This window comes from Neofelis nebulosa, chromosome 17 (genome assembly GCF_028018385.1).
Source record: "Neofelis nebulosa isolate mNeoNeb1 chromosome 17, mNeoNeb1.pri, whole genome shotgun sequence".
NCBI classification, from domain to species: Eukaryota; Metazoa; Chordata; class Mammalia; order Carnivora; family Felidae; genus Neofelis; species Neofelis nebulosa.
In genome coordinates this window covers 23,308,690-23,334,546 of record NC_080798.1, presented here as the reverse complement: position 1 = coordinate 23,334,546, position 25,857 = coordinate 23,308,690, and the positions used below count along the sequence as shown (strand labels likewise).

The following is a 25,857-nucleotide window of genomic DNA, read 5'->3' as shown; positions in this document are numbered from 1 at the left end:
TCCATACAGGAGATACACCCTCAGGACCAGCAGCACCTCTCGCCGCAGCGAGGCCCGCTTCCAGGCGCATGCGCTAGCTTAGGTCGACGCGCGTCCGTGACGTCACGGGCGGCGCCATCTGACAGCAGCCCTGCGCGCCTGCGATCCCGGCAGAGTTGGAGCGTGTCCGTCTGGCGATTTAGCGTGCCTTGCGAGCTTGGGCCCAAGAAGTGTCTTCACCACAAACTTTAGCGAGAGAAGTTCTGATGGCCGAGGGCTGCTGAAGAAAGTGAAGAAGAGTGAGCGACGCCCGCAGGAAACGTCATCAGAGCGCACCGGAAGCGGCCCGAGGATGAAGAGTAAGCGGGGTGCAGGGCCTCGAAACTGGGGTGGGGTGGGATGTAAGTGGTCGGGGAGTTGGTGCTAGTGGGTGAACAGGGTCACTGCGAAGTCCAAACGGAACTGGTGTGGGAATTGTCCTGCCTTACATAAGTGAAACTGAGGCCCAGAGTCCCGGTTGGCCTGGCTCGGTGTCTGAGCCAAGTATTGATGTCAGAGCTGGCGGCAGGTCCCCCACAGGGGCCTGCTCAATGGTGTGTGGTGTTAAAGGAGGGCCCAAGACCTTACCGCCGACTGGGCTACCGCCTCTCTTTCCACTGCCTCCCACTTGGTGACGGTGGTTAAGGCCCTGATACTCTTTACGACCTGGTTTCCCCTTCTGTAAGGTACTGGTAGTGGTATCTGCCCAGCCTTCCTGCTGTTCTGTGAACGACCCTTGTCAGGTGGAAAGCGTTGGGAGCATGCTGGGGAATGGTATCGCTAACCCAGGACTGGGGAGTTGAGCAAAGGATAGCAATGCCAAGGAGGGGAGCAAGCACCCAGGGGAGTGTAGACACCGTTAAAGCTGGTCTTTGGATCAGTATTTTCATTTCTATCTGTGCCACTCCCTATCTCTGTTACCAAGTTACGTGTCTCAGCTTATATGAGCTGCAATTTTCTCGTGTGCATAATAGGAATAATAACCACTTTAAAGGATTGTTGGGAAAATATATGTAACTTTTAACCAGGTACATGGCAAGTAATGAATGCTGGATAGTCGTTACATATATTGCTTCAGAAAAGACTTTCATGTCGAAACAACTGTGACAGTTGAAGCAAAGTCGTTCCTGGGTGTTCTTTAGAAATAAGTTTTACTCCCATTCTTCCATCTGAGGGAGAGCCAGACTCTATAATATAATATAATATAATATAATATAATATAATATAATATATAACACATTAGTTTGCTTTTTCATATGTACTCAAGGAAGCATAAGGGACCTGGAGTGAGATTGATAGAGCATTGTGTAAACCATATTTTCTAGTCTTTTGACCCTTAAACCAGGCCTTTGTCTTATTCTTATTGCATTCACACCCGTACTCTGTGCCTACAGCCATCTTTTTATTCTTCAGGCAAATTAAGAAATGTGGAAGTTTTTAGAGGTCAAAACCACATTGATCAATATATATTTTGAACTTGAATAAAGACCTACTGTATTTTATCAGTTTAGGACACCATCTATTGTGTGATACATCCCAATTTCATAGATGTTAAAATGTGAAAAATCTTTTTTTTAACATCTTACAGTCAACAAAGTGTAATATTTCCTACCATCTGCATCCTGGGACTCTCTAGTGTATAACTTTTTTTTTTTTAAGTTTATTTATTTATTTTGAGAGAGAGAGCAGGGGAGGAGCAGAGGGAGAGAGAGAGAATCCCAAGCAAGCTCTGCGCTGCCATTACAGAACCCAATGTGGGGCTCAAATTCAAGAACCATGAGGCCATGAGCTGAGCTGAAACCAAGACCAAGAGTCAGATCTTAACCAGTGAGCCACACAGACACCCCTCTATCATATAACTTTTAAATGAGTTGCTTAATTAGACTTCTAGAGCAACTGTTCAAGCTCCTAACCAAGCTCCTAGTGTGGTCTGCTGAACTGCAGTAGCATCTGAAACTTGTTACAAATGCAGAATCTGGGATTGGGGCCCAAGTGTCTACATTTTAATGAGATCCTAGAGATGCTTACATAAATTAACAGTTGAGAAGCACTGTTCTAAAGCACACCTTCGGAACTTCTCAGATGGGTGGTCGGGGGTGGGGGGGAATAAGAGGCATCCAAGAAAGCTTTGAAGCTGTGCTCTTTATAGCACCCAATCTTCTTCTATCTCTAAGTAAGCAGAGTTATTTTCATAGTTAGAAAAGTCTTTGCTTTATAGCCATACCCAATAGGAATTATCATTTCTTATTTGTTTGTTTGCTTTAATCCCCCAGGTGTGATCTACCACGCCTTTTCTCAGAAAGAGGCAAAAGAGTTCGATGTTCAGGTACTGTGCATGGCAGGAAGTCTGGGAACAACAGAGGTGATGACAGAATGGCTCAGTACTCCAGTCTTGCTTTAGATGTCCTTTCCCACATCTTACTCCTCGTCTTTCTAGTAGATGTGTTAGGCTCAGCCAAGATCTGTTGTTCTGATGGCCTGTTTCCATATGCTCGCCTCTTCTTATCTTGTTTGGTAAACTAAGACTTCTTAATCTTGTGTCATCTTTCACTGTGCTGAGGTCACTGGGCTATGCCCACCTGAAACTTGGCGCGGTGAGCACTATCATTTGACTTTGTCACTGTGCCCCCTTTTCTCTTGAAGAGGGCAGGCAAATCACATTTCATAAGTGGAATATATGGATTATATTTGGATGCTGCACACATGCTTTGTCAGTTTGGCAGAAGCTCCCCTGGTGACTCCTCTTGAGGGAGTTAACATGAAACCAAGATTTTAAAAGATTGATATTCCTTTATCTGGCTTCTCCATGAAGAGGGACTACTTAGGTATTTAAAAGAAGCAAATAATTGTCCTCTCGCAGTAATAATGATGATGATCATGAGTCTTTAGTTAGTATCTAAAGGTGCAAAGCTGAAGCCAGCTGCCATTTTTACTGTGAGCTACCTTGAAGACGAGGTGAATCACATCTTGATGCCCCCCCTTGTCCCCTCTTCTCCTCCATAAGGGAGAGCTTATTATTGACATGTGAGCTTCAAGGTGTTCGCAGCCCGGTTAGTGCAACAGGGTTCAGGAGATGGCCCAGCGAAGAGGCAGGGCCTCAGTACACAGTGCTCGCTGGGGCTGTGGCAGACGTAGGACAGAGCCACCTGAATGAGGAGTAGATTGGTGGAGCTCCCAGCTTGAGAGGCATAGGTGTTTGGAGTTCCTTCAAGAATTACGATAGTTATGACAGTTATTTTGCCCAGAGGTCCTAAGAGCCTCTGCTAAGTACAGTGAATTGATGTTCTGCTCTGTGTGGGAGAAGTTGAGCACAGGAGGCTGAGATGCATTGGCACTTCCTTTCCCCAAGTGGTGCGGGAGCAGACTTAGTGAGTAGCCATGACATGTCCACGGGGCCAAACCCAAGGAAAGAGGATTGCATCGTGGGCACAGTGTCAAAATTCCTACCCCCCAAGGCATGGCCCACCCTGGAGCAGCAGGTGGTGCCAGCTTCCCAAGCGTCAGATCACTTCCTTTGAGGCCATATCTTGGTTCTCTGAACTCGCCTTCCTCTGGTCATGACTGATTAAGTGTTGTCATACGTTTCCCAAGCTTTCCTCCCTGCCAAGGGTCAGAGAAGTCTTTTCTTCCACATATAAAGGGGTTTTGGTTTTTTTATCCTCAAAATAACCTCTAAGAAGTAGGGCAGAAAGTCGAATTTTGACGTGGCTGTTTTGTGTGGCAGTCACAAATTGGCATTTGAGTGTGACTTTCGCATCTGAACAGCTGTGGGAGCTAACATCCAGCACATGGGTGGCTGTGTGAGGCTCAGTGGGCAGATAGATGGGTCCGCGATGGCGTCCCATCTGCGGTTACAGTGCTGTGTAAGAGGGCGTGGGTTCCAGGGCTGTCCCAACCAGAGCAGTGGGCACCGTGCCACCTTGTCCCTGTGCAGCTTCCGGGAGCCCAGCAGGCTGAGGCCTTCGTGAGGGCCTTCCTGAAGCGCAGCTTGCCCCACATGAGCCAGCAAGCCCGCGAGGACCACCTGCAACGCAAGGCTGTCGTTCTGGAGTACTCCGCTCGCCGGAAGCGAAAAGAGAAGAAAAAAAAATCCAAAGGCCTCTCTGCCAGGCAGAGGAGGGAGCTGAGGCTCTTTGACATTAAGCCAGAGCAGCAGAGGTACGCCAAGTCTTTCCTGCCTTTCTACGTAGGGCAGCTTAATCTTCCCTGTCTCGGCTGGACTTGGGAAGCCCAGCGCCAGTTGGCAGCCCCTTTCCTCTTAAGCTATCGGAGCTTCTCCCACTTCTGCCACAAGGGGGCAGCGTTCCTTTACCAATTCAGACCGTGTTTGGGCTTGGCTTTTAAAGTGAGATGCGGTGAGGCTCTTGCTGTTTTAGTGTTTGGCTTCCGTCCTAGCCTTAACTAATGAGACTCGTACCATAAGTGAGTCTGTTACCCATGGCAACAGGCTGTTTGTCTTTCAGCTTTCCTAGAAAAAGAGGAACTGATATTTCTTAATATATACTCTTTATAGCTTTTAATAGTACTAGACAGAATCATCCACTGGGGTTTTATTGCCAAAGAATGTGCTGCCCACATGTTGTAGAAGTTTCTGAAAGGGACGCATCACTCCGTGGGAGGATGTGTTCCTTCCTCCAGCCGACACTGCATCTCTCCTTGGCCACGGTTCTGCATATGTGCGTCTTAGGACTGGTTTTAGACTCTCATGCCAACACCAGTAGCCAGATAGCCTCCCACATCCCACAAAACAAAGTCATTCACTTTGTCCATGGCCCCTGTTGCAAAAAGAGCTGGCCTTTGGGTGGAGGAAGGGGCCACTGCCTGCCCAGTTTTCCTTGCTGGCTTCTGCACCCATAGAGCCCACTTCAAGTGTGAGCCTGAGGTTCTCACTTTTCTAACCAATAGTGTCATGTAAACAGACTCCCCATGAGGTAACAGGACCAGTACTGATGACCCCAGAGGACAGCCTTTGAGGTCCTCTTACCTGTTCCCTCCCTTTGGTCCCACCACCTGCTCAGTCACCTTCCAGACACCTGTTACCTTCCATGGGGGTGTACATGACAGCCAGCAACTCCTGTTTACTCCTGGCTTACCGGGTTCAGCTCTTGTAACAGAAGACCTCAAGTAGCAGTGGCTTAAGCAAGATCAAAGTTTGTTTCTCTCATGAAAAGAAGTCTGTGTGAGCACCATCCTGGGCTGGTGTGGCAGAAACCCAGGCAGTGCCTCCCTGGGTGCATCGTGGCTGCTCTGTCATCTGTGGATGTTGCCTCATGGTCTAAGGTGTCTGAGCCCCAGCTGTCAAGGCTGTATCTAGCCAGCAAGAAGGGTGGAGAGGCAAAGGAGGGCAACACCTTCTTCTCACTTAGCCTCAAGAAGGTTCTAGCAGTGAGGAAACTGAGGTTCAAAAGGTGAAGGTACTTGATTTTAGTCAGGTTATCTGCTGTAGAACTAGGATCTGCACCCAGTCCCCAGTGACCCACATCAGGATTCTTGGCATCAGGCCATGCTCTGTGCTCTCTCGATGTTACATTGCCCAGCTCATGTCACCTAACTTTTTACTCCTTTCTGACTTTGGTTCCACAGTTACAATCTTTTTCTCCCTCTACATGAACTCTGGAAACAGTACATCCGGGATCTGTGCGGTGGTCTCAAGCCAGACACGTGAGTTGCATTTCTGAAGCCTTGCCCTTTGGGGCAAAACCCAAGTCTTATGATCACTATAAATGCAACCTTAGGTGCCAGTTGGCCACAGATGTTTTGTAGACCTGTTTGATCCTTTCAGAACTCTTGATCATGGTGTATGTTAAGGCCTTCTGTTTACCTCCTAGGCAGCCACAGATGATTCAGGCCAAGCTGTTAAAGGCAGATCTTCATGGGGCTCTTGTTTCAGGTAACTTGCCTAAGATCATATGGTCACCCGAATGCCCAAGGCATCACTCAGTGGCACCATAGCTCTGTGCTACAGGGTTAGACACACTCCTTGCCATGTGGATATTTCCAGACCACCAACACTGAGAGTGGGAGACAACTAGCTACCTAAGCTAGTTATGGGCACTTTTTGGACACACTCTAAATGGTCTTTGTGTACCTTTCCACCCAAGGACCCCACCTACTATCCCAGAGGGCACAGCAGCTGCTGGCACTTGCCCACAGCCTTGAACAGAAAGTCCCTTTCATCCACTTCCCCATGGTTTTAAATGTCAGCTATGGACTTACAGCTCCCAGGTTGTCCTCTCCAATGCAGACCTTCCCCTGAACATCTTTGTTCATCCTGCTGTCCTGTCCACTGGATGTAGCCACCCACATGTCCATGGGTGTCATAAGCTGCACATATCCAAAACAGCTCCAGGCCTCTCCATAAATCAGCCCTTTCCCTGGGGTTCCCCATCTCTGTTCATGGTACCAGTGTTTACCCTGGCTGTTCAGGCCAAAAGCCTGGGAAAGATCACATTTCTTCTTTCTTAATCCCTCACCTCCATCCATCAGCATGTCCTAGTCCCCAAATCTAAGCCTCCACCATCTCCCCTGGATTCCTGTAGAAGCTGCTGACACACTTCTCCCCCAACCAGGCAGCCAGAGGGAAGGTTTTATACCAGAAATCAGACCATGTTTCTCTTCTACTTCCTTACTGTGGTCTGAAAGGCCCCTGTGACTTTATTGAACACCAGGTCTAACCACAGTGGCCTGATTTCTGCTTCTCCCACACCAAGCTTGGCCATGCCTCAGGGCCTTTGCATTTGTCCCTTCTCCCTGCCCAGAATTCTGTGTGTTCACAGACTGACTGCTTCTCATTATTCAGACCCCTACTCAGATGTCACTTCCCCCGAGGGTCTACCAACACTAAAACCCTCCTCCCCATTGCCTTGTTCTTTTTTTGTTCATAGCAATTACCGCTGTCAAAACACAGTTTTGTGGTTTGGTACACATTCCCCTCCTACCATTGGAACATCAGCTCCCTGAGAACAGAACCTAGGACAGTCTTATTCACTGCTGTGCCTAGCAGCTACCTCAAACAGTGCCAGGCACATAGCAAGCGCTCAGTCCGCTGGCTATACTGGGGCATGGGTCAGGAGAGGTGAGGGGCTGGCTCCCTGTGGTGGCAGTTCACCCTACTCGTTGCTCGATGGCCGGTAGCAAGATTCCATTCTGGCCAGAGTTTGGGAGGTCATGGGAAGACCATGATGGACAGGTGTCCCTTCAGATTCCATCAGTGACACTTGGCCCCTTCCCAGCAGCCTGTGGGTCTTGGTGGTACCAGACATACACGTGACCTCTTGGCTCCAGAGTCCTTCCCATGACCCCATGGCTGCAGGCCCTCCAAAGGACACCTTGGCAAAGCAGCCCAGAGGCTACAAAGCCACAGGCAAGGGATTGGGACTTTGACTTCTCATCCAGCTTGGTCCCTGTCGAGCTGAGGAACTTCCCCCTGCCTAGCTGGTTGTGGCTCCCCCAGCACCACAGAGGCCAAGGCTTCAAATGCCCTTTTCTTTTGCAGTCACAAAATCCAAATGCCCCTCCTACGTGGGCGTTACAGGAATCCTTCTACAGGAAACAAAGCACGTTTTCAAAATTATCACCAAAGAAGACCGCCTAAAAGGTACGTAACTGTGTCTCAGGGCGTTGTGGTTTGTGGCCTCCCCAGCTTCATCAGCCCTTTACTAGTGGCTTCAGTGGGTCAGTTTGGTCTCTCACGTCAGCACAGATTACAGATACCTGCTGACCATGCAGTCCACACCTTCAGAGGGCATCCTTGCCCCTGTGGCTCTCCCTGAGGCATCCCTGCACCCAGTCAGCAGCCTCGGCCTGATACAATGGAAGGAAGGGCTGTAGGGTCTGCCTCCAGACACCTGAGTCTACTTCTATGACGGAGACCCCCCCCACCCTGCCCAAAGGCTACTGCCTTTCAGAGGAAGGGGGCTAAGCAGACAATGGGGGGAGCTAAGGTGGTGCCTGTCCCTGGAGTGTTCCAAGATCTTTCCCTTTCTGGTGACCCTTTGGGTCATCCACTTGATGTGCTAGAGCTCACTGTTGTAGCAGAGATGGGTGTGCACCACTGGTCTGTCGAGATTTCCATACTCCTTGCCCGCAAATCTGAGATTTCAGAACCACAGTGGGAGGTTTTGGTTCCTTAAATTTTGGAGCTTGGTTTTTCTTGTTGCTGCCTTCCATTTCCTTGTATTCTCATTCTAAACCTCAGAAAATGGTACACAGGTGTCCCCCGTGAGCACAGGCCATGAGTCCATCTTAAGGTGATGTGGGAAGACCTATTTATAGCACTTTTTCTGGGAATTTGGCTTGAGCCTTTGACCCTGAAAATTGGGTGTTGAGTTATATCTACGGTCTGAGTAAACTGGCCACATGACTGAATAATGCCCTGTGATCCTGGTACTGCTAACCTTTGTGGGTTTCCCATTTCTTATTAGCTTACTTTTTTTTTTTTTTTAATGTTTATTCATTATTTTTGAGAGAGAGAGACAGATCGTGATCAGGGGAGGAGCAGAGAGAGAGGGAGACACAGAATCCGAAGCAGGTTCCAGGCTCCGAACTGTCAGCACAGAGCCCGACGCGGGGCTCGAACTCACAGACCGCGAGATCATGACCTGAGCTGAAGTCAGACCTCAACCGACTAAGCCACCCAGGCACCCCTTAGCTTACTTTCTAATACAGACATTTTAGGAATAGTTTCTGCATAAACGTGAACTTACTGTTAGGATTTTTTTTTTTCTCATCCTTTTTTCTCCTTTGTTTTCCAGTTATCCCCAAGCTAAACTGTGTGTTCACAGTGGAAATTGATGGCTTTATTTCCTATATTTATGGAAGCAAATTCCAGCTTCGGTCAAGTGAGCGATCTGCAAAGAAATTCAAAGCAAAGGGAACATTTGACCTGTGAGCTCTTTGCTATGGAGGCAATTGTTTGTGACCCCAAGGACTGGAAACACCTGAGTGCCCGCCTTTCGGTGAAAAGATGGCCAGGCCAGTTCTAGTTATAGACCACCTCTACCCCATTAACACTGGAGTTAAGAACAATTCATCATCCAGAAAAAAAACACACCACAATGAACGAAGAAGTCAGGGAACGTAGGGATGGCCATGTCTAGGTGATTTTGAACTTGTATTGCTCCCATGAGAGAAAAGACCGGCAGAAAACACCAGGATTACCACGGTTGACTTGACTAGTGGCATTATTAGATTTTTATTTCTTCTTCATACTTTTCTGTGTTTCCTGAATGGTCTGCGATGAATCCGTTGTTTATGTAATAATAAAATATTAGTAGGCACTAATAGGCTCTTGTTGAGAAGAAACAGTCCCTCCGACGCAGCTGGTTTGGAAGGGAAGTGAGCCAGAGGCTGTGCCTGGGTGGCGGCTTCACTTTCACCCCGTAGACAGCTGCCATCAGGCACCCGATTCCCAGGGTCAGTCAGTGTATCTGACATGTTGTTTTACATCACACCCACTGTCGAACTCCTTGACCTAACTGGAGTTCCCCTTGCTTTTCCAAGGAAGCAGAAGAGTGAGGAGTGATGTCGCAGAGGGGCTTTGGACTCATTCACTCTAGGGATTAGAACTGGGATGGGACACGGAGGCAGCATGCCGCGTCAGGGTGTGCTTTAATGGCTCTTCAGTACTGGGAGCTCGGACCTGTATACAGAACGTTGTATTCCTGTGACTCTTAGGCTCCAGGGAAGGTAGGCTGAGGGGAAATAAGACTGCAGCTCTGATCTACCAGGCAAGCCTGAGTCCCCAGCTGTGCCACCCCAGCTGAGCCCCTGGTTCCATTCTGCTATCTGAAGCCTTGGCTGTTCTGTCTGACCAGCCCTGTGTGGTGGTGTGTGCCTCTAGGCCGCTAGCTGACGTCCTTCTAGGCAGGCATGAGCAAGGACAGGGCGTGGACCAGCGTCCAGTGTTCTGTATTAGGAACGTCACAGAGCTCAGAAGGACCCACGGCCCCTTTCCTTTTGAGAAGTGGGCTTTTGCCGACCAACCAGAAACATGCCTAGTGACAAACTGGCAGCAAATCCATGAGCTTTCTCTTCCTTTACTCCAGGAGAAGCAGCTTTGTCATATGTCCCACTTGGCCTCCACACTGGAGGAGAGACACCCCAGGGAGAGGTAAACACCAACTTTATGACAGGAGAGCAGGAAGACCTTGCTCGGTGCCACTACACACCCCCCCCCCCAAAGGCTCAGAGGGTGCCTGCTTCCGTCTGTGTGGTGTCCTTGCTCGTCAGGATGGTCCTGAGGTGGTGTGGATGCTCTCCCCTTGCGGCCATCGCTGCCTGTGGGGCAGGTTTCAGGCCCCAGCACCACTTCCGATGGGCGGCCTGGCCCGGCGACTGAGCCCTGTGTGCTAACAGCCTTGTTTTGCCACAAAAGACTCAGACTCCGCGCTCGCCTGCCCAGGGCCTTACCATCTGAGAGAGCAGAGCTGGTGTGAACCCCGTGGTCTGGCTGCACAGCCATGCTTTTGACGAAAAGACGCTGCTCTGAGCATGTACGTGGTCCCTTTATTGCCCGGGTTCCCACTGAAGGAATGGCTGCTTCCCATATGAAGTGGCTCGTCCTTCTGACCATCTGAAAGTGCCACTCTGGTCACAGCATAGGTGCTATAACCCCCTAAAGCACATTGCTCTTGCCTTCCCCTCTGTAACGTAAAAGGCAGCCAATGTGTAAATACACAGTTGCTTTCCGGAAAAGTTGTTGGTGCCACTTGCCACATGAAATCTGTTTTTCATTTGGCGCAGACTCAAGTTCTCATGTGAGTGGCTGTGTAATTGGTAGACTTCTCTCCCCCTCTCCCCAAGGACACTTGACAAGAACACTCACCTGCCATGAAGCCGCTGCTGTGCATGCCTGTTTCTAGGATGCCCTGTGGTCCCCACAGCCCACCTGGGGGCCATTGGGTCCTGTGCCCTAAGGCCCATTACGTCCTCCTAGGCAGAGAAGGGCCCAGGCCCAGCAGGACACTGGCTCTAAGTGAGCATCCTGATGAGGCTGCACTAACTGCTCCCCAGAACAAGGCCTGAAGCCCAGGGAAGTGGACCAGGGCTGGCCATGCTCCCACAGCTGTGGCACAAGGTTTGTCACAGAGGCCAGTGTGGTACTTTGTGGTCAAGCCTCCCATCTCCCCTGTGCAGGGAGCAGGATCCTGGTGGAGCTGAGGCCTTGAATGTGTAGGCCAGTGTGAGACACATCTAAACCCGCCTCACGCATAAACCTTCATGTGCTGGAGAGACTTGTGCTTCCCTGGGTCTCAGGGGGCTGCAGGGCCAGGAGACATCAGCCCAGGGACCCACTATTCTCCAAAAAGTGAGCAGAGCCTAGGGCCCTTTACATTCCCCAGGGCCGACTCTGTGGAGGACAGGCCATAGCACAGGCCTACAGAGGACAGGCCAAAGCCTCTCCAGGGGAAGAAAGGGACAAAACACCTGGAGGGGAAAGTGAGGGGTGGCCTGGGTCATGGCCACTGTGTTAGCTTGGGCCGTCCTAACAAAATACTGCAGGTGGACAGTTTCAACAACAAAAAATTCTTTTCTTGGGGCTGAAAGTCCAAGATAAGTTGCTGTCCAAGTTGATGTCTGGTGACAGCTTTCTCCTTGGCCACTGTCTTGTGTCCTCACATGGCCTTCCTCTGTGCATACCTGCGGGAAAAGAGAGAGAGCAATCAGGTATCTTTCTCTTCTTAGACACCAGTCCTATGGGTTAGGGCTCCACCTTTATGACCTCATTTCACCTTAGTTAAGGCTCTATTTCCAAGTACAGTCACATTGGGGGTTAGGGCTTTGACAGGAATTTGTGGGGATGTACTTCAGTACATAATAGCCACAGAGCTGTCCCAACCAGAACAGGAGGCCCCAGCTGGAGTCCCTCAGGCTCCAACCCCCACACTGGCCCGGCCTGCCACACCCCTGTTCAGGGTACTTGCACCACTAGCTCATCCAGCCAGCCCATCACCACTGGGTCCCGTGACTGGCTCGTACAGGAACTTAGGTCCAGCTGCCTCTCCGTTGCCAGATTCCCTCACCCTGCCACCAGGGCCAGGCACAGTCTGGTGGGGGAGGACATATGTGCACAGGTGGCAGGGTGGACAGGGAGGACCCCTGGAGGGGGAGGCTTGATCCAGGCAGCTGTGGGATGTGGAGAGTGGGAACATAGGACTGCAGACAGTCATGGAGGACCGAGGAAATCACCTCCCCGCGAGGCTCCAGGCCAGCAGGAAGAAAGGCGGGAAGGGGTCGCGGGGCTATGGCTACCAGCCCCAAACCCTAGGAGGTGCCTCAGGTTCTGTCCAATTCAGTGGAGGAGAGAGATACTAGGGAAGTTCTAATCCGCAGGGCAAGGTGTGGAATCCCACTGACCCATGCTCCCAGTCCAGAAGTCTCTGGGGGCCTCCCTGTCAGCCCCTGGCAAATGGGGCCATGAGACTGGACCAGCATTTCCTGAGGTGGGGTCCTAGAACTTCTGCTTGAGGGTCAGCAGGACACCTGTTAAAGCAGCCAGCCCCTGGGCTGCAGACTCCAGCTTCGTGTTTCTCCCACACCGCAGCCGGCTCCTCTAGTCATTGAAGTTTAAGGATCGTGGACTCCAGATGGTGTCTAAAGTCTCTTCCAGTTGTGGCGTCTGGACTGTGATTTAAGATTTGGGACTCTCAGGATGGTGTTTCCTGGATGCTGGAAAAGATTGTCAAATGACTGATCTCTCAGGTTCTGAAGAGTAAACATGAACATTCCCCAAAAAAGCCATAAATTATGGTAAAAAGCTTTCTTTCTGGACAATGGCTTTCGTTTTAATTTAGTTTGCATTTCTTAGCTATAATGCCTAATTAAGACATCTGTTAAATGCCTATAATATTAATTTAATAGGGGGGTTCTAATAGAACTGTATTGGAATTGTCCATTTAATTAACCTCATGGGCCTTTAATGGATGTCTTAAATAGACATCATTAACAAGAGTGCTAGACAAATTAAAATTAGAGTCAATAACATTCTTGGTAATTTTTCCTGAGCTGTGAAGGACGAGCATTGCTAAGTAGACAGACACAGAGACGGGGGGCACAGAGGAGTGGCAAAGCTGGCGTCCCCAGCAGGGACCCAGAACCTGCAAGGCCCCAGGTGGGAATCAATCATTCTGTGTCCTGGCCTGCCCTTCATGCACCTTCCACAGGCAAAGCTTGCTGGCCTGGTCCTTTAGAGTGAGTCCTGGTTGGGATTGGGGGGCGCGAGGCGGGGAGGAAGATGGACCTAAATGCCAGGTAACTGCATGGATCACATGAGAGGGGACAGACAGCCGAGGGCAGGGTACAACAGGCTGTGCTGGGTGGGTAGAGTGGGGTGAGACAGGATGAAACGGGGAGCGTGCCCATTGTGCCCCCACTTCTCCACTGAGCAGTCTCACTCAAGTGAACTACATTGTTCAGAGTGCGGTCCCCCTCTCCACATCTCACGTGGCCTCTCAGGGCACCTGACTGGGTTAACCAGTCCCTCCCTCCTGAAGCCCTTCTGTGTCCCCACACTCCCTGGTCCCCTGCCTCCTGGCCACTCTCTGCCCTTTCATGGATCCTCCTCCTCTTCCAAGCTTCTAAATGTTGGAACGCCCTGAACTCCATCCTTGGACTCCCTCCCACCTTTCCCCATAGCCGGTCTCACCCACATCTCCCAACACACTCGGCTTAGAAGATCCTATCAGCAGCCTAGCTTCCCCCAACCCTCGACCGGAATCCAGAACTTTATGGTCTGCCTCCCCTAATTTCATTGTGAGCTCCTTTGAACTCACAATGACTGTTTTGATGGCTGGTGTATCCCCAGTGATCTAGGAGCACTTGCTGACCTGGAATGGGTACTCAGTGAACAGTTGTTGAGGGAACGGAAGCCACCGCTCATTGACCTGGATATGCAATGACATCCTGACCTGACGTGGCTGCACAAGAATTATCGACTTTCTCCAAGTGCACTCCCCCTTCAGTCCCACCTCGGTGAACGGGCTCTGTCTCCAGTTACTTAAGCCAGAAACCCCAGGAGCTCTCCTTGACCCCTCCCTTGTGTTCACACCTGCCCCCTCTCTGATCTGTCTTGATGTCCTGATGGCTCTCCCTCCACCTCCTCCTGCTCTCAGCCACCCACCCACCACTTCACAGCCACAGCCCCTCGCGGCCTCCCTGCCTCCACGTGTGGCCCCACCACAGTCCAGGCGCCCTTTGTGAAGTGGGGCCGCCTCTTCTGCTCAAAGCCCACAAGTGACTTCCCAGTACACTTAGCGTTAAAGCCAGCTTCTGACCAGGGTCGTCGAGGGGCCCCCCAAGAGCTAAGCCAGCCTGCCTCTCTCACCTCCACAGTGTCCCGCCCCTGTGCCTTTTCTACCTACCTCTGTCCCACTCAGAGCGTTGGTACCATCTGCCTGGGACTCCTCCCCTGGGCCCGCAACCACAAGGCAGCTCCCTCCTCCACATTCAGCTCTCCACAGCCGGCTGGCCTCCCTCTCAGAGGCCCCCACACCAGTCGCTTAGCAGTGTGACCTCATCTCCCACTGCATGCAGCACTTCCCAGTAACCTTTCCTGCTTGTTTATTGTCGTTTTCTTCCACTAGAATGTAAGCTCCATGAGCACCAGGACTTGGCCTGTCTTGTACACCATTATATCCATTGTAACCTGTGTGTAATCTAGAATGCTGCCTTCCTCATAATTAGTGTTCAGTTAAATACTTGTCTGGCCAAACACACACAGTGAGCCAAGGGTGGGGCCCTAATGGTGGATAAGGGCTGGTGCACACAGCAGCCCTTCTGTGTCAGAAGGCCTCCCCACACCTCCATCTGGCCCAGACGGATGCCTCCTCCTCTGTGGCTTTCCACAGCAGAGCGGCATTGCGTCCTGAGACCCAGAGGCCACCCCACCAGTTTGTGCCAGCAGGCACCCAGACAGCGGCCGTGCCCAGGTGCCACGCAGCCCTGCCCTTCCCAGCTGCCCAGCCAGATGGGCTTTCGCTCCATGAACAGCCGTGACATGCGTTGTGTGGGGCAGGCACTTTCTCTGTCATTTCCAGCTGTGCCCATCAGACCTAGGGTGTAGGTAGAGGCAGGTGTGGCTGGTGCTGGGCAACCTGGCCCGGAGAGCCTGGCGTACAGTCAGAAAACCCAAGTTCAAGATCCAACTTACTCTTGACCTTAATTTACAAACACAAATGACATGAATAAAGGAGTGTGGTGCTTGTGGTAGATTCATTTAATCTATGTGAATTAAGCTGTACCCCCTGCCAGAAGCCGGGGGAGGGGCGGGGATAGAGCTCCCAGTGCCCTGCCCCTCCGTTCGGTGGACATTTGCCTTGCAGTGGCTGAGGTGGAAAAGCGTCCTTAGTCGCTCTTCGTCTCCCCAAAACGTGTGTGACCGCGATGGTGTTCCTAATAACACAGGACCTAAACCAGTGGTGTGCTGGAGGGGCTCAGGAGAGCCAGTGTGTGTATCTCTGCCTTCCTCCCCGCTCATGCTGGCAGCTCGAAACAGGCCGTTGTGGGAGTATTCACACCATGCTACGCATCAGGGCTCGTTCAACAGTTACTAGCACACCACCACCCTGAACTCAAACCAGCTCCCCCTGTTCAGGAGAGGCAATGAGCACCATCGAGCCCAGTGAGCGGGGCCTCCAGAGAGGGCAGGGTCTGTCCTCGAAGCTCCCTTCCCATGGGAGACCAAACATGCCACCTGGGCCCAACGCCTTGGGTGCCCATGGGCTGAGGGCTGCCTCACAAGTGCAGGGGTTGGGGGGGGGGGGGGGGGGAAGGGACACAGGGTCCATGCCAGGGACACCTGAGAGGTCTGGAGGTGGAACAGGCTTCTCTTGGGACCTGACCTTAAGACGAGGCCAGAGAGCTGAGCTGGCTTTAGGCAGGAAGGGACCTCCGGCAGAGGAACTGGAGGTGGGAAGTAGGGCTGGGAGGGGAGAGTATGGATGAGCAGCTAGCACCTGAGGCACTGGGCAGGGCAATGGGAAGCCAGCCCAGGGAGGGGCGAGAGTGAGGGCTGGAGACCAGCAAGGAGGCCGTGGCCCATGAGGAACATCTGTGGCCTGGACCAGGGTGTCGGCCTCAGGAATACACGGGAACAGGTTTGAGGGGTGCACATGCCACCCCATCAACAAGATCTTGGGTTCACAAGCCGACCCCCAGGTCTCCGCCAGAGCTTACACTTACAGCCAAGTGGCCCATAAGGTTGCAGCCCAGCTGGATGAGCGGAGCTTGGCCCACCTCTTAAAGGGCGGGGCTGGGGGAAAGGCTGACAGGGCCAAGGTGGTGGGCACAACAGCTGAGGTCTTCTCAGAGAAAAGCAGAGGGGGCATGTGGGCAAACAGGCAGGTGGGGGAAGAAGAAGGAAGCCTGGGGTGGTCAGAAATGAGGAGGAAGATGGCAAAGCTAGGCCAGGGATGGAGAGTGGTGTGGACACATCTCTGATGTCCTTACCTGGCTTGGCTCTGTGACCTTAGGCAAGCCACCTCGCAGTGCCTCAGTGTCCTCATCTGTAAATAACTGTCCTGAACAAAGCACAATGGACAAGGTTTACTGTGTGCTATCACCAGAAAACTCAGAGTTCCAGTGGTGTATGGTCTCATCTTCCAAACACATGGGACCTGTCACTTGTCAAAGCTATCCCCTCCATGGCCACAGTCTTGGTAGAACTTTGGACTATCCCCAAGAAGTCAGCCCTAGTTTGCTGGCCGAGGACACTGAGATCGACTCACCCCGGCTCACACAGCTGGGGCTGGATCTTGTGGCTGGGCCCCTCTCCCAAATCAGGATTGAGGGAGGCTCCCTTTCCCCCTGAATTTCAAGCCCCATTGTCTGCCAGGGTGAGGACAGGTCTCTCTTTTGCAAGGCAGGAACCCCTGCCAGCTCCTGGCTCCTAGCAGCGTTTGCTGCAGAATTTAAACACTGCAATAACTATTGAACTCCCTATTATCTGGCTGCCTAATTAATGTAAATGATAGTTACCGTCCGCTCACCGAGGCTGATGCTTCTCGGAGGAGGCCCTGCCAGCCGCCCGGGCCCCATTCCAGGGGTGTTTATGGTGGCAGCCCCATTCTGGCTTGGTTGAGTAACAGGTAAGTCATGGCCCTAAATAATGAAGACAGAGTGCTAATGGGCCCCCAGAAGTCAGGAAGCTCAGACTCCAGTCCCCGAATCAGAGGCATTCTCTTGAAGCTTCTTTTCTCAGACCCAAAGGCTCAACTGCTCCCTGAAACTCAAGTGGGTGACATATCCTAGGCTTTCCCTCAGGGAGACCAAGGAACGTTTCTCCCAGCCTCCTGCACATTATAAAATCCTATGAGGCCCGCAGAGCCCTCCCTCCAGCCCACCTCCAATCTCCCTCCTGTCCTAGAGCTCCAGGTGGGGTTTCTCTGGGGCCGCCAGGTTTTAGCACAGTCCCAGGTAAACCAGGGCAGTCTTTCTTGTCTAATACCCAGCTCTTTTAGCTCCTGCAGAGGTGAGGAGCAAACCAAACACCACCTTCTCAGAGAGGCCTTCCCAGACCACCCTATCTCAGTTGGTCCCCCTTCTTGCTGCTCAATCCTGGTTGCATAGTAGAACCACATAGTGCGCTTTCCAAATAGTACCAAAGCCCAGACTTCACCTCCTAAAATTACACCAGAATCCCTGGGGATGGGACCCAGGTATCTGTATATGTTTAATCAGTGGTAGGAAAATCTGGGTTCAAATCCCAGCTCAGACACTTCCAAGCTGCATGGCCCTGGGCAAGTAGGTTGGCCTCTGGGAGTCTGAGCTTCCTTTCTGTAAAACAGGACTATCTATGCCATGTTGTAAGAAATGTAGAGGGCCAGGCACACAGTAAGTCTCATTTAAGATGTGCTCTGTCCTGACTCTTTCTGTTACTGAATGGATAGTTCATTAGCTCCAAACCAGTCTGAGAGCTTGGGCTTTGCCAACACAGTGCCCTGCCATCCCAAACACGTGGCCCCTGTCTCTAAGGCTGGGCCAGGTGCCCCTCAGCCGAGCCCAGATACTGGGTGCCGAGGTTTGTCACACCCCTTCTATACGGTGTTATAAACACACACCTGTCTCCTTGACCATGATCTCAGAGAAATCCCCCTGAGTCCCAGGCTCAGCACAAAGGCCAGCTCAATGTAGGTGTCTAGAGAATGAGTAAGTGAATCATTGAATGTGCCCATGGCTGGTATGGTCATTTCGGGGCCACCTCTGTGGACTATGCTTCTAAGAGGTTTCTCTTGACATCCCTAACTGGTCACCCATCCGCAGCCTGGAGCATGTCTCAGCGTGCCTTGCCAAAGGTGCATGGGACTATTTTCAAAAAGTCATTTGCAAACAACTTTAATGAGTCTTGCAGTCAATATAGCAGGTGGTGATCATCATTTTTTTTTTAAAAAGTGATGTCAAAAAACCAATAAAATAAAATACCAAAGCAAATCACACATATGTCAGATCATTTTATTTCCTTGTGGGTTTTTTTTTCAGCTATCTGTAAAAATGGGGCTGTGTAAATGCATGGAGCATGAGATTGGGTCTATTCTAGGGAGCTCTGTATGAACACCTGACATAAGACATGATGACAAGGGTATAAGTAAGGAAATGATGCTCAGAGGAGTGAGGGGGCATGCCCCAGGTGCCACCGAGTGTCAGGCTTGGAGCTGGACTCCAGCCTAGTTTCTTGCTCCATTACCCTGCTTCATCCACCCCTCTGCAGAAGCCCATGATCTTCTCTGGCTCAGGAGCACTGTGGTGGGTATTTCTTCTCCATTGTGGTCCCATGTAGACAAGGCTCTGAGCTGTCACCCCAAGAGACACTGAGTTTGCTTATGGCTATTAAGTATATCAGTTGAGACTATTTTTGTTATAAATAATAGAAAACCCAAAGCAAACTGGTTAAAGCAGGGGTGGATTTATTGGCCCTCACAATTGAAGAGTCAGAGTAGAACTGCCTTCAGGAATGGCTTGATCCAGAGGATGAAACAATGTCTTCAGGACCCCTTTTCTCTTGTTATATCTTTGCTCTGTGTTGCCTCCTTGCTCAGACAGGCTTCCCTGTTACAGCAAGAAGGTGGTTGCACAAGCCTCACACTCTCTCAGTATAGCTGAAGTCTTTCTGGAAAGAAAGAAATGTTTCTTTATGCACCTAGAATTCCCTCACCCTCAATTGTCCACTTGATCAGACTGTGGCTAAAGCATCCAAGGGGCTGAGGGTGTTACTTTTAAAAGAAGGAGGATGGATGGGGGCGCCCGGGTGGCTTAGTCAGTTAAGCACTTGACTCTTGATTTCAGGTCATGTCATGATCTCTCGGTTTGTGAAATGGAGCCCAGCATGGAGCCTACTTGGGATTCTTTCTCTCTCTCTCTTTGTCTCTCTCTCTCTTTCTTTCCCTCTCTCCCTCCCTCAAAAATAAATAAAAAATAAAAATAAAAGAAGGGAGGATGAATGTTAGTGGCAATAATAATGATAATAATAATAATAATAATAAATGTCCACTTCATTGAGCTCTTAAAGGAGGGAAGAGTTGCAAGGTAGCAAAGGTTCTTAGGATGGATTGGTGTCATGGCAACTTGCATGAGCTGGAACTACACTTCACAGCATTCCCTTCCATGCACAGTTCCCAGTTAGCAAGGGTGGGCCCCACGGATTTGGGAGGTGGAAGTGCAGTGGTGGCTGGCTCCTTCTCGGGGCTCTGGAGGTCAGGCAGGGTTTAGGGTGTGGTTGCTGCTCACATTGAGCAGACCTCCTGGCTCATCTGACTGGTGTGGGCAGCAGCCAAGCAGCCAGGCCCACAGCACCTCCAGCCCCTGCTGGGTCCTCCTTCAACTTTTCTGGCTCTGGGCCATGACGAAGGGTGTCAGTCCCTCCTCATGGGTGAAATCAGAGGCTGGGAGACAGGGAGAGGCTCACACAGAGCCAGGTTGTCCTCGTGTCCTCCCCATCACATCCATTCCTTCCTAATCACCTGCCCCTCAGGCTGTGGGTCCCAGGACCAGACACAGAAGTAATAGTTTCATGTAGACTGTTTAACTGGCTCCCACGATGGTATAAGGTCAAATCCCTGTAACAAATCCTTTAGGACATATAATCTCCTAGTGGCTCTGCTCCCCCGATGGATCCCTGACAGAAGCGACCCCTGAGCTGCCTACTCTGGAACATCCTGGTGAGCTCAGGCATGACACTTAGGACCTGTGTCAGGAACAGCCTTGTACCCCCTGCTGGTGGGGACTCCCACAGTCACCCCAGGCACCATCAGCGGGAAACTGAAGCCAGGCACCCAAGTGCATTTTGGAAGTAGCTTTAGCCCTTGTAGAAAGCCTGGACTAGACTCAGCCCCATCAGGACACAGATCATGTGCGCTCCAGCCATCTTCCCTACAGCCCCTTCCCCCATCTAATGCCAATGAAAATACGCTCATGATGTGTATCTCACTAGTTACAGCAGCAGTCACAGGTTGTAGAGGCCTTTGTGTTGACTGGCCAGCATCCATGACCCACCTAAACAATTGGTTTAAGCCAACCATGGTCATCCTGCTCTGCTGGCCAGGCGTTGGTGTAGAAATGGACATGTGGTCTCATCCTAGCCCATGAGAGCAGTTGTTGTGATTATTAGAGCCGTCTGCCCAGTATTTCCAGTTCTCCCCACTTTGGGCAGGGAAATATTTATTTCCTGGTCTCCTTGTGGTCAAGTGAGGCCATAAAACCAACCCTAGCCGATGAGTTATAAGCGGAAGTCATGTGTGTCACTTCTAAGCTAGAGTGTTTACCTGCGGGTATGAGACCCTCCAGACCTCCTTCCCTTTGGCACAATCACCTACAACATCCAAGATGACAGCTGATGCCTCAGCCTAGGTTCCCGAGTGAGTTTAGCAAGAGCCCCTTTACTGACCTGCTAAGGCGTGTAGCATACATGAAAAATAAACTTTTGTCCTTTAAAGTCACTGAGATATAAAGGGGCGCCTGGGTGGCTCAGTTGGTTAAGCATCTGACTTTGGCTTAGGTCATGATCTCATGGTCTGTGGGTTCAAGCCCCACATCAGGCTCTGTGCTGACAGCCCAGAGCCTGAAGCCCGCTTTGGATTCTGTGTCTCCCTCTCTCTCTCTGTGCCCTCCCTTGCTCATGCTCTGTCTCTCCTAAAAAATAAATAAACATTTTTTTAAAAAGTCACTGAGAGACATTGAGACCTTCTTCTTACAGTGGTGTGATCTAATTTATCCTGTTACACAATTTTACTGGTGGTAAGGGAGCAGTTTCTTTGTTTCTAGGCAAGGATAGAAAGACAGCCCATAAATCCCTTTTCTTTCTCTAGATGGTGCTATTCGGAGGTGGGAAGCCTGGAACTCAGCTGCCATCTTGAGACCAGAAGCCAGTCTGAGGGAAAGATCCCACCCTGAAGAACCCATGGCAGAGGAATGGAGATAACCAGGATCCTTGAGGGTATGGCCAAATTCTTGAGTGAAGAACCCTGCTAATTTTTTTACTTCTTGACTTCCTGCTATATGAGATAAAATTCCTTCTTGGTAAGTCAATTTAGGTTTGAGTTTCTGCTACTTAGGGCTGAAAACATCTTAACTGATAAATGTTGTGGACACACTTCTTCAGGCAACCCTTGGATGGTTTTAAACCAACTTTGCCCATGAAGAACCTACATCCCACAGATATAGATACACAGTCTCGATCAAGGTGTCACATTCTCTCCTCCCAATCAGAAAGCTAAGCAGGATTGAATTCTGTACGATTGACCCTTGACCAACATGGGTTTGACTGGTATGAATCCATTTACATTTGGATTTTTTTTCCCATAAACATGGCATTGTGCTATAAATGTATTTTCTCTTCCTCATGTTTTCTTAATAATGTGTACTTTTCCCTAGCTTACTTTATTGTCAGAATACAGTGTATCATACATATACCATGCAAAATAGGTGTCAATCAACTATGTTATCTATAAGACTTTCAGTCAACAGGCTATTGGTAGTTAAGTTTTGGAGAAATCAAAAGCTACATACAGATTTTCAACTGCATGTGGTCAGTGCCCCTAATTTCTGCATTGCTCAAGCGTCAACTGTATTAATCAGTTGGAAGTGCAGAAACCAAACTCAAAATTGGCCTAATAAAAAATGGTGTGTGTGTGGGGGGGGGGGGGGGCAGGTATTGGTTTGTGCCCAATACCCTGGAATATGACTGGAAAGGATGGGGGCAATTGTAACTTCAGACATGGCTGGTTTCAAGGATCCAAAAGGCATTGTCAGAAATCTGACCTTTCTCCTCCTCAGTTATATTCTCTTCTGTGTCAGCCTTGCTGTCACTCAGCCTCCTGCCAACTGATGGTGGGAAGTATTTGGTTCACGTGTGACCAGCCTGAGCTTCCCAGTGCAAGGATATCTCTTTCCCATTAGCAAAGCAAAGGACATGAGTTGGGTTCTCATTGGCCTAGCCTGGATCGTGCGTACATCCCCAAACCACTATGACTAGAGAACATTGTGCTCTGACCGGCCAGACTCACATCTCATGTCTATCTTGGGAGCCAAGACTGGGCTCAGTCCCCCCTGAATCAAAAGGATGGAGAGAGAGAAGGGTATAGTTCCCCAAGAAAACAGGTATTTCTGCCAGAAGGGAAAAAGGTTTCCAGGCAGGGAAAAATCATAGATAAAGCTGTGTAAACGTGGGCAGTCTTGGCTATACTTGGTGTATACAAGGTGTACTTGGTGTATACAAGGTATACTTGGTGTATACAAGTATACAAGGTGTACTTGGTTTCAGTGAGAAGGCTGGGCTTGGGGTGACGACATTACTGCTATGTCAAGTTTTTGCCAGTCCAGCAGCTAGGAGGAGAGGGGTAAGGCCAGGGGGAGGAACTGTCTGCATTTAGGTTCATCCAAGTAAAGGCCAGAAACAATGCAAGTAGTTTATTTGGGAGGTGAAGATAAACACTGGCAATGGGGCAGGATGGGGGGGGAGGGGCGAAATGGGGTGAGACAAAAGGGAAGGGAGCCAACAAAGGGTGTGCTGCCAGGCAAGCTGCAGCTGCAGGGCACTGAGCTGGATCTCTCACCAGAGGAAGAGAGGGGAGCCTATCTCGGAGTAGCCCTCTGAAGGGAGAGGAAGTGGGGGCATTTATCCACCAAGGCCAGCTGGTGAGGGCCCATCCCAGCAAGTTGATTCTCTGGCATGGCTGGACTGCTCTTTGGTGGACACAGGTGAGTTCTGGAGCTTTGGAGAAAGCCCCCAGGTAAACAGATGCAGAGACTGGCTGTTGGGCTTTGACCTGCCCGATGTGGGCAGCGTATCAATGGCGTCTGCTGCGGAATCCACATGATTAGGCCTCTACCGTGTGCTCTACGAGTAACCTCGAATCCTAGCAAAACCCCCTTGAGGCAACGCTCAACCTCCAAATTCACCAAGGAGCCCTGAGAAGAGGCCTACAGCTGGCAAGATGAAAGGGCAGGGATTTGGACCCCAGAAGACTGGCTCTGGGGCCACTGCTTTCCCCACAAACCCCCACAAATCCATCAGGGTATTCTGGGCCACCGCCGAGCCCCGCAGCTTCTCAGAGAAGGAAAGCAAGAGGCCACTTTGGAGAGCCTCCAGCGGCCCGCCTTTGGTGATGGTCACTCTCTGGGGCCCCCATTGTGGGCCCCTTGGGTGCCCACTGTGGTCAACAGGCACGCCTTCCCTTCTGAGGCAACAGCTTCTTGCAGACTGTCTTCTCAGGAATGTTTTTCTGCAGATGCTAATGGATGACCCTTACATTTCCCAGGAAAGCCTCCCTCATTTGAAGTGGCTCAAGATCTCCACTCCTAATTGCAATCTTCCCAGAGCTCATTTTGGCCACTTGGCTCTTATTTCTGAGGTGTTGATGGATGTGGGAGGAGAGGAAAGTGAGAAGAAGCACATTTGAGGCTCAGCTCCCCTGTAGAAGCTGTGACTCCAGAGGCAGTGTTTAGGTGATCAGAATTGTAATAGGCAAAAGAACTCTGTTTTCTTTTCAGTTCTAAGCCCAATTTACCCCCGGTTTGTACCCTAATATAAGCCACACCCATTCCTGCAGAAACCATGACTTGATATGTAAAGATCGGCCACTGTTTCTTGGTGATTTGGGTTTATCATAGGCACAAAATTATTTCTAGAAGGCTCACCCCTAATTTTTGAAGTTAAAGTCTATGGGAAAACGTGAACTGAGTTGAAGAAGTTTATATGTATGAAATTTTTAAGAAGTCACGTGTACGTGCTCACAGGTGTACGAAAGCTTAGGAAGCCCTTGCCAGGCACTATTTTGAGTGCTTTGCACATATTAAGTAATTTCATCCTCACAACAACCTGATTAGATCAATGCTATCATTCCATGCTGCAGATAAGAAAATTGAGGCCAAGAGAGGTTAAGCCACTTGCCCGAGTGAAGCTGGGATTTGAACCGCAGCTTGGCCCGAGGGTATGTGACAAATATGCTGGCACAGGAGACCCTTGGGCCTCTGCAGACACACACTGACGCCGTCCCCCCACCCCCCCCACACACACCTGCCAACTGCACTCTCGCACGCACGCACGAGCACACACATTCCTTTTTGCTGGCTCTCCCCGAGGCTCTGCCCCCGCTGTGAATCCTGATACAAAGGGGCAGAGGATGCCTCCCTTCTTGCAGCCTCTCCTGGGAAGCTGGGACTCTCGTCTCCTGGTCTGAAGCTGAAAGTGCACCAATACCACGTTCCCATCCCCTGCAAGCGAGAGGGAACTGTCAGCTTCTCTGATGCCACTATCCGCTCTGATCCCCTCATCACCTTGTGATGCAGGGGAGATCTGTCCCTCAAGTTCAGGCGAGGAAACCAAGACCACACTCCTCTTGGGAATAGTGGGAATCCTAGGGTGCAGATTGTACGTTTCTTCACAGGGTCCAAAGCAGGGGCCAGGTGGCACTACTTGGCCTCTCCAACAGCCCTAGACAGGTAGATTAAGGCCCCAATTAGGTGGTGGCCTTTTGGAGGGTCTGGCACAGCCCAGAGAAGCTGTACCAACACCCCAGGTCGGGGGTTGAGGGTTGACATCACTTAAAAACCCCAGGTGTCCTGCCCATGGGCCTGTGTGCTGTACCCTCTCACTCTCTAAGAACCCAGCAGCATCCAGCCACACAAGATGGTTTCTCACTTAATGTGAACCCCGAGCAAGTGGCAAGGTGGCCAGCACAGCAGCCAAGCCATAAATCTCAGCTTCCTCTCCCAACTCCTGGGCTTCTCCCTCACCCTTTGTGTGGCTGGCAGTTTTACGGGAAGACAAAAAATAAAAAAAATAATAAAAAACAAAAAAATAAATTACTCAGGAATTTGTTTTTAATTAAGCAATAAGGCTCGATGGGGCCTGGCTGCTGCCTCATAAAGCCGCTCCCGGGGTGTGGGGAGGCATTTGGTCCAGATGAGTGCCTCAAATCAGCCTGGAATGTGATTAGATGATTACTCCCCGGAGTTAATACAAGATGATCTTCCCCAGAGTTGTCTTATTGCCATTATAAAAAGTCTGCAGGCAGGAGGGGAGCTTTGCTGCTTGGAGAAGATGAAAACGCCGATTCTAGCTGTCAGGACAGCCATCGGGGCTGAGTGCCCGTCCCCCACACACACCTGCTCCAACGGTAGAGGCCCTGGCTGGCCCACCAGGCTGGGCGGACGCTAGCATCTTTCAAAATAAATGGGTCCTGTGCACAGGGAAGGGAATGTTTCAATGGAGAAGCCAGGGGGCAAGATGCAAGGAAATGTGGCTTTGAGATACTTTCTCTTCTCCTGCCAGAAGCTACATGCCATCGTCCTCACCCCCAGGGCAGCTCAATGCATCTCACGCATGCTACAGAGACTAAACACATTTTC

At 50.7% G+C, this 25,857-nt stretch overlaps 1 protein-coding gene across 1 annotated transcript; it reads left to right on the top strand.

Moving 5' to 3' along the window:
• Nucleotides 1-141: 141 nt before the first annotated feature.
• POP4 (POP4 homolog, ribonuclease P/MRP subunit) lies at nt 142-9,300 on the top strand. The gene is made up of 7 exons (XM_058706653.1): nt 142-338; nt 2,292-2,344; nt 3,953-4,176; nt 5,602-5,679; nt 5,847-5,908; nt 7,514-7,615; nt 8,772-9,300. The coding sequence occupies exons 1-7, from the start codon at nt 332-334 to the stop codon at nt 8,906-8,908; spliced, it is 663 nt and encodes a 220-aa protein (XP_058562636.1). The 5' UTR covers nt 142-331; the 3' UTR covers nt 8,909-9,300.
• Nucleotides 9,301-25,857: the final 16,557 nt, after the last annotated feature.

What these genes read in the sequence shown, in the direction of transcription:
- POP4 (XM_058706653.1), top strand. An exon ending in CAAAAGAGTTCGATGTTCAG is followed by an intron (nt 2,345 to 3,952) that starts GTACTGTGCATG and finishes GTCCCTGTGCAG; the next exon opens with CTTCCGGGAGCCCAGCAGGC. An exon ending in ATTAAGCCAGAGCAGCAGAG is followed by an intron (nt 4,177 to 5,601) that starts GTACGCCAAGTC and finishes TTGGTTCCACAG; the next exon opens with TTACAATCTTTTTCTCCCTC.